Genomic DNA, 7,849 nt, shown 5'->3' with positions numbered 1-7,849 from the left:
GGCGACCACTTCGCCAAGCTCGCGAAACTCATCGCCGATGGCCTTGATTCACTGGCAGAAGACGCCAACGGGGCGGTCTCCCTGGGTGACCGTGCGAAGCTCGGTGTTGAGGGCGGAGACGCGAGCGTCGTGGTTGTCCTGGAACAACCGATGGAGCTCGATCCAGATGTCGCGAGAAGTTGCGCCATCGATGACCACCAAGTTGAAGAGCTCAGTGGAGATGCGCGTGTACAGCCACTGGATGATGGCTAGATCATCCTTGAGCCAGCGGGAGTCGTGGGGCGCCGGCGACGCATCGCCGGTGATGTGGTGAAGAAGAGAGCAGCGGCCAAGATGTATCTCAAAAAGATGCCGTCAATGATAGTAGTTGTGGCTATGAAGATCGAGCACGATGGGGATAAAGGGGGTGATGTCCGTGATCGTGTCGTTGAAGTTGAGAGAAGGCGGCTGGGAGGTGGGAGGAACGGGAAGGATTGGCTAGGCGCCGTCTTGGGTGGTTGGCTGGCCGCCGTGAGCGGGAAGGATTGGCTGGCCGCCGTCTTGGGTGGTTGGCTGGCCGCCGTCTTGGGTGGTTAGTTCGCCGGAGTTGGTCATGGCGAGCGTGTGTTTGCGGAAGAGGATCGAATATCTGATACCATGGAGATTAATAGAGTGTTTTCATTCCTTGTATTGAGAGTACATGGAGGGGGGTACATATAGAGTTGCTGGCGCTACAACATCTGCGACGAGGAGATGATCGTGGCCTTGATCGTGGGAGGTGAGGGCAGACCGAGTCCACACTCTAACAGATTCCGCAGACGTGCTCGCCCCGGTAGGCATCCCGGGATGCGTGGACCGTCTGTACGCTCTGATGGAGGACGGTGCCGCCCCGCCCGGCCTCTCCTCCGCGGCAGGGGCGCCGCGGCGCGGGTGGTGGGTGGACAAGGACGACGAAGACGCGGTGTACCTGACGGTGCTGATGCTGGGGCTCGGGAAGGAACGCGTGAAGGTGTGGGCGGAGCGGAACATCCTGGTGATCAAGGGCGGGGGCGAGAAGGCGCACCGGAAAGGCGACAGCAACCCCGCGCTGTCAAGGTACAGTCACCGCATCGAGATGCCCGCTGGCGAGTACAAGATGGACAAGATCAAGGCCGAGATGAAGAACTTCGTGCTGAAGGTGACCGTGCCCAAACTGAAGGAGGAGGAGCGCATGGACGTGTTCCAGGTGACGATCGAGTATGGAGGCGAGTCGAGTAGTCGTAGTGGTAGTAGTACTGATGGAAGACGGATCGAGTCTAGTAGTGGTAGTGGTAGTGTTCATGGAGGATGGCCGGCGCGAGAGGATGAGAGATGCCTTGTTGGTGTGGTGACGTTTGGTGTCTTTCTGCCTTGTTTTGCTTCGTCTATCGTCTTGGATCGTGGTTTCTGAGTTCTGATCGACTGGTGGTGAAATTGGTCGGGAACTCTGTTCGTACTCCCTCCATCCGTAAATATTTGTCTTAAAAAGGATAAAATGAATGTATCTACAACTAAAATAAGTCTAGATACAACCATTTTGAGGACAAGTATTTCCGGACGGAGGGAGTATGATGAACTCTTTGGTGGTGAAATTGGTCATGAAGCTTTGTTGATTTCTCATGTTTGACGTGATGAATTGATTTTGGTGGTGAAATTGGTGATGAACTTCTTTTTTCGAGGGATGGTCATGAACTTTGTTGATTACCTCAAGCTTGCACATGATGAACTGAACTGCATTGGTGGTGAAATTGGTCATGGTACTTTGTTGATTTCCTCATGTTTGACGTGATGAACTGATTTTGGTGGTGAAATTGTTGATGAACTTTGTTTTTAGGGATGGTCATGAACTTTGTTGATTACCTCAAGCTTTGCACATGAACTGATTTGGTGGTGAAAGTGGTCATGAACTTTGTTGATTTCCTCAAACTTGCACGTGATGAACTGAACTACTTTGGTGAAACTGGTCATGGAATTTCTGATTTACTCCAGCTTGGCTTGATTAACTTATTTGATGGTGAAATTAGCCATGAACTTGGTTGATTCCCTCAAGTCTGACGTGATGAACTGAGTTAGTAGTGAACGGACTCATTGAAATTCGTGTGTCTATCCTCTGTGTTACTTTTTGTAGGTAGTTGTACTCTTCTTGTGTAAACAGCCATATGAGATGGGCGTTTGTTTATCAGCTCCTTCGTGATTTTCATGGTGACAAACAGAACATGATTGTAACTGTCAAGACACATGACACAAAAATTTAGCACATTCTGGTGTGCACTTGTAACAAAGAAATCGGAAACTCAATGTTGGTGCAATGTTTTCCAGTGCACTGCTCCTCCAAGCTCAAACTTTCATTCAGAAATACCCAGCTAGGAATTCAGCATGTCTCACCTATTCCTCTTATTCTATTTGTATTGGTTTTACCTACACAAGAGGCTTACAAATGCAGCTACATCTAAAGCCCTGCACAGCCGTGTTCTGAACATACTCATCCTCATGCTGCCATCGTGTGATGTCAGATCAACAGAAACTATCTCAGGTGAGATACTACTAGCGTTGAGATGTTTCAACAGAAACTATCCTCTGCTCTTTATTAGTCCTATACTTACAAGAGGTAATAATTATACCCATGCTTACAAACTGCAGTTACATCTAAACCGCTGTACAGCTGCTCCGAACATCTTTGGTGCATTGGCAACTTGTTCTGCGGAAGAGAGCCGGGCCGTGTGTGCCAACGAATCGTTGGACCGTAATGTCAGCTAAGCAGAAGCTCTAATGCTGTGGAACTTTATCAGTATGCACCTCCCTTTCCTCTATGTACCTGGGAATGGTCGCCAGGGGGCAGGGGCGGCGAAGACCGGTTAACTCCATGATCGTGGTTATATGCTGACAATAGAATCGTCATTCGATTGACAAAGGCAATCAGGAAGAGGGTTCTCGTAAAATGCCTCCTCTGACCGAAACCTATCGCTGCCCCTCGTCCCGGACACGGGACCTTTCCGTTTCCGAGGAGAACCTTGTCTGAAGACAGATGAAGAACAGCATAAGAAATACAAACAGTTAAAAATATAGCAAAGGGTCCTTTGGCTCTCATGCCCAGTTCAGTACCTCTTCTGGTGCATTTCTATTATCTTTTGCGATAGCTTTTTGCCTTCATCGAGTAATCCACTGTCAACTTTGTCAAACAAATGAACTAATGCTTTCCTGAGGACAGAAAAAAAATATGAGACCGAGAAGAAGGGAAGGGTGACGCAGCAGCTTTATAGACAAGTGCTAGTTGTTGTTTCACCTGTCAGGACTGATTGTTTTCCTGTGGCCATGGAAACGCCGATGACCGGCAACAGCCCGTGCCATGTTCCCAGAATATGATGGAATAAATACATCACTTTCTACTGAAACGATGTAATCCAAAGCTGCCATTTGAGAAGCGTATTGGCTGAACGGTCGCAGTTCTTCAGCAGAGGCCAGTTTCTCCTGCAAAATGGAGAAGACACAATATGCTGAACAAACAAAAGTCATGTTGTCAAACACTAGGAAAAACAAAATGGCAGTGTTCATACCTTGTTCATCAGAATTGGGAATCGGGATTGCAAATCGACCATATGAGATTCACCTCCATATATCTCCCCTGCAGCTATGTAAACTGGGGTGCTTGATGGATATCCTAGGGCAGAAAGAAACATTCCAACCTCCTTTGGCGTCAGGGGACAATGACCATGTGATCTTTGTTCTAATGGATCAATGTCTTTCACCTTCCAGTAGGTTGTGTTTCCTCTGTAAAAATAGGTGAAGAAGTAAGTCACATAATACTATAGAGTTCTAAAACCAAGAAAGTAAAGACAATGCAATGACTAACAAATCTATTTTAAAGGCCTTGCCTGATCATTGCAAGCTCCTCTGATTCGGTCTCTGACAGACCATACGTACACCCACTAAAAGCAAGCATATCCTTCTCATAGCGTAAATGCAAAGCAATATATGGTCCAAATGCTTTCATCCTCTCCACCAAAAGCTGAAAATTGGTTGATATTATTTGTCAATACATTTATACATTAGAAGTTCGAACTATAATGTTATATTTTTCCCGTGATGGACTTTAGAGAAGGATTTACATTGCCTAAAGCTTCGATTGGGGGAGCAAATCTAAGTGCCTGGAAAAAGGTCCGGCAGCGAAGTTTTTGAATATCAGGAGGGAGGAAGTTGTTTGCAAGGCGAGAATCCGATTTAGCAGCTCGAATAACCTGATACAAATCTTTGATCAGAATAACAGTTCCAAATACTTGCATCCAGTAACTACTGCTTACGGTTGATTAGTACGCAGCCACAAAAGGGCAGTAGTTGTGGAATCCAAACCTGACGGTGCTCCCATAGTGGAGAAATCTCATCCTGATAATAATCTACTCCAGACCAACTCTTGAAGTACCTAACAGATTTTGGTGCTTTCACCAATTCCTTTGGCAACTTTTTCTCAATTATCACATCGTTTGCCAAATAACGTATAAAGTGTTCTTCGTCGAAGACATCCGAAAAGTTGCTGTGTTGAGAAATGAAAAATGGTTGTGTCAGTTTGATCAGTTAAGGCTCAGAGCAAAAACAACCATGCAGTGTCCACCTTTTGTCGAGCCAAAACGATTTCTTATCAAGTTCTGGGATTATAAGTGTAGCCTTGAGTATTCGTGCAACTGCTACCATATCACTGATCTGCCATAAAAATAAGAACAAATCAGTGAAAAATTGGAAGTGTGTGGGAGCTTGCATTTAAAGTGAAGCTTCTCATGATTATGATTGATTGGTAATCAGGGACATGTATACACAAGACAGAAGACAAAACAATGAACATATGCTTCATCTTTCCTATCTTTATCAAGTCACATCACGCTTTTGTTAAGACATTCCTAAGAATAGGAAAAACCTCTAACATGCAAAAGGATATGTTCAAGCCCGCCTAAACAAAACTAGCAAATTCTGTTAACGGATCAAACTCAAAAGGACTTTGCAGGAGTTGATGTTCGTTCTCTCAAGGGATGTATGCTCAAAGAGAACGTATTCACTTTTGGTATCACCTAACAAATCAGGCACCTTTCTTGTCACAAGTATATACAGCTGTCTTGGATGCTATAAATGAAACGTACAAGATAGTGACTGAAGTGATGGCACAAATATGACAATGGCACATTCAAATAATCAACATTTATCATGGCAAAGAAAATGACTGCGACACTCAATGGCACACTAGGACAAGAAATTCAGAAGAGTGCAGAGACAGCATGCACCCCCCAATCATACTCAGGACTTTATCCTGAGTGCAGTTGAGCCATTCATGTCTATTCCACCGATAACTCGGTTGGGCAATAACTGGAGAACTGCGCGCAGCAGCCAGTTTAGTTTCACAGCCGCCAGTTCAAGCTTATGCAGGCATATCGCTAGATGGGGATGAAGCACCAAAACACTGCCCACTGAAGTCGGGTGTCTACACTAGCACCAGAACCACCAGTACGCATTGAATACAGCACCGAAACACTGCCCACAAAGCTGATGATGAAATGCTACAAAACCGTCAACTCTGATCAAACATCCCACATGCACGCACGCTAGTTTCCAGCTTCCCACCACGTAAGTCAAGCATATCTAATGCAAACTGGACCATTATTCCTATGCCACGGCAACTAGGGAATTTTTTACCAGGACGAACCAATGACTCACCCCGGCGCGCATCTGGTTGAGCCCGCCATTGGTGTGTACGAGCAGGTACCCCCTCGATGCCTCCGGACCTGGAAAAACAGGCCGACCAGAATCAGAACGGCCTACCGAGAATGTGCGCCGGGCGGGCGAGATTCTACCGCTAGATTTAAGTGCCAGTGCGCGTACGTCTGTACTCGAGCGACGGCGAGACGCAGGGCACGAACCGGCGCGACGGGGCCGGCAGCCACAGCCTCTTCTCCGGCGCGTCCTCGGCCGCGCCGTCCAGCTGTCAAATCTAGAGATTAATCCCCAATGTCACGGGCTCCCATGTAACAGGATAAAATATACTGGCACAACGGTAAGAGACGCGCCATCGGGCGGCGCACGGCGAGGGAATCACCTTCCGCGCGTGCGGCGAGGCGAGCTGCGGCGGCGCGAACTCCTGCTCCCAGCGCAGCTCCTCGGCCTCCCGCGGCTGCTGCGGCGGCGGCGGCGGCGATCCGTTAGCACACCCCAGAGAGTTTCAATCTGAGAGACGGAAGGGCCACAGAGAGACCCGGAAGTCGCGCGTACCTTGGCCAGGCGGTAGGGCGAGCCGGACGTGGCGGACGCGGAGACGTGGAGCGCGACGGCGAGCAGCGCGGCCGCGGCGGTGACGGCGGCGCCGGCCCCGAGGAGGGAGAGCAGCCACCACCTCACCGCCGCCCGCCGCCCCGCCGACCTCCCCTTGCGCCGCAGCGCCATCTCATCCGCCGACCTCCCAGAAAGCCCCGGCCCCGTGCCGTCGCGCTTTGCTTGGCGCCGCAGCGAGGTAGTCGGCGCGCGTGGTTCGGTTCTGTTTTCCGCGCTGCCCGCCCCAGATGGAGCGAGGTGGGCCGTCAGGTCAGGCCGTGGCGCGCTGGCTTTTTGGTCGCTCCCCGGGAGGCGCTTGCGTGCGGGGCCGACGATGCCTGCTGGCCGCGGTAAAACGGGGGCCGCGCCGGGCGGAGGGAAAGGGGGAGCGCTTCCGAGGCGGAGGGGCGGGGGTTTTGTTGGAGACGGGACGGGACGGAGAGCGGCGGATGGCAATGGCACTCGCCACCTGCCCTGCCCGTCTTAAACCGCAGCGTGGTTCGTGCCAGGGGCGGGGAGGGGGGAGGGGAGTGGGCGGGGCGTGTGTAGTGTACGGACGGGTCGCGGTGGTTTTGCGGCGATTAAACCGGTTCGTTATCGGTGCTTTTCGGCGTGGTTTCATGGAGGCTTTTAATTAGTTTCGGCGTAGTGGATGTGGTGCTAAAATTGATGGTAAAGTGATCGTGTCTCCAAATTGTCTTTGTTTGGAGGTGCAAATGTTTATGTCGGTTTTCCTTGGACTGGTTTTTTTAGAGGGTCACAGCAACTCTAGCAGATACAGTAAAACCTCGTCGGAACGCTTTCTCCAGCAGATTTACAAGACGGTAAAAAAAAGCCGAACCAGGTCTGGTAAAAATGGTCCGGCCCCTAAAATCTTTAGGGGGGGGGGGGGGGGCTTAAACCGCCCCCGATTCCATAATATATGCCGGCACCGGGGCGTTGTAGGGTTCACATCCTCCTCTGCCGCATTTCTTTTACTCCAGCAACAAATATAGCGAGCTCCAGCGTCGTTTTCCAGCGAGTTGAGCCACCTGAGGCAAGAGGAAATGTCGTGTGCGGGCGACGAGAGGGGTGGCCAAGGAAGGCTCGGCGGTCGCGGCGGACTTGACGGTGATCCGTCTCGCAAGCGCTGCAACGACGCGGAGAACGGGAGCTCCTCCCTCCCCCACTGGTGGAGGAATGGCGCAAGGAGCAGGCGTGCAAGCGCGGCACCCTCTCACGTAGCGTCGGAGCACGAACGTGGAGGAACTTCAACCGCCTCTATTGTAACGGAGGTTGTGTTGCAGAATTCTTTTTTTTCAGCTTCACCTTTTTGCAACAGAGATGGTGTTGCTAAAAGAACTTTTGCAACATGGATGATGTTGCATAAATTTTTGTAATAAAAGGATGTCGCAGCAGCACCGTCGTCATTGCTATCGCCGTTTTGCAACTCTGCCATTGCTGTAGAAACTCATTGGCGTGCGGCCGCATGTCCCGGCGGGCACGAGCAGCTTCCGCTACGCGAGGCCAATCCGACGGTGTCGTGACGCTGGTCCTGCGCCCACTTTTGCCGTCGGTGACGAGG

At 50.3% G+C, this 7,849-nt stretch overlaps 2 protein-coding genes across 6 annotated transcripts; one reads left to right on the top strand and one right to left on the bottom strand.

Annotated features, from left to right (window-relative positions):
* The first annotated feature begins 536 nt into the window (after positions 1–536).
* LOC125524446 (26.2 kDa heat shock protein, mitochondrial-like) lies at positions 537–1,448 on the top strand. Its single transcript, XM_048689499.1, has one exon. It carries the CDS (start codon positions 851–853, stop codon positions 1,406–1,408), a length of 558 nt encoding a protein of 185 aa, XP_048545456.1. The 5' UTR covers positions 537–850; the 3' UTR covers positions 1,409–1,448.
* A 905-nt stretch (positions 1,449–2,353) lies between these two features.
* Positions 2,354–6,804, bottom strand: LOC125520093 (O-fucosyltransferase 7-like). 5 transcript variants are annotated; one of them, XM_048684908.1, is made up of 12 exons: positions 6,247–6,804; positions 6,074–6,151; positions 5,860–5,959; positions 5,695–5,762; positions 4,604–4,692; positions 4,345–4,525; positions 4,104–4,232; positions 3,870–4,003; positions 3,552–3,765; positions 3,281–3,465; positions 3,100–3,195; positions 2,354–3,012 (listed from the first exon to the last, which is right to left on the bottom strand). In XM_048684908.1, the coding sequence occupies exons 1-12, from the start codon at positions 6,415–6,417 to the stop codon at positions 2,871–2,873; spliced, it is 1,587 nt and encodes a 528-aa protein (XP_048540865.1). In that variant the 5' UTR covers positions 6,418–6,804; the 3' UTR covers positions 2,354–2,870. The 5 variants fall into 5 exon arrangements, with proteins under 5 accessions (XP_048540865.1, XP_048540866.1, XP_048540867.1 ...); XM_048684909.1 differs by having other exon boundaries at positions 6,074–6,148; XM_048684910.1 differs by lacking the exons at positions 5,695–5,762; positions 5,860–5,959 and having other exon boundaries at positions 6,247–6,803.
* Positions 6,805–7,849: the final 1,045 nt, after the last annotated feature.

This window comes from Triticum urartu, chromosome 7 (genome assembly GCF_003073215.2).
Source record: "Triticum urartu cultivar G1812 chromosome 7, Tu2.1, whole genome shotgun sequence".
NCBI lineage: Eukaryota > Viridiplantae > Streptophyta > Magnoliopsida > Poales > Poaceae > Triticum > Triticum urartu.
The sequence above is the reverse complement of the archived record's forward strand: the minus strand, read 5'-3'. Positions and strand labels throughout refer to the sequence as shown.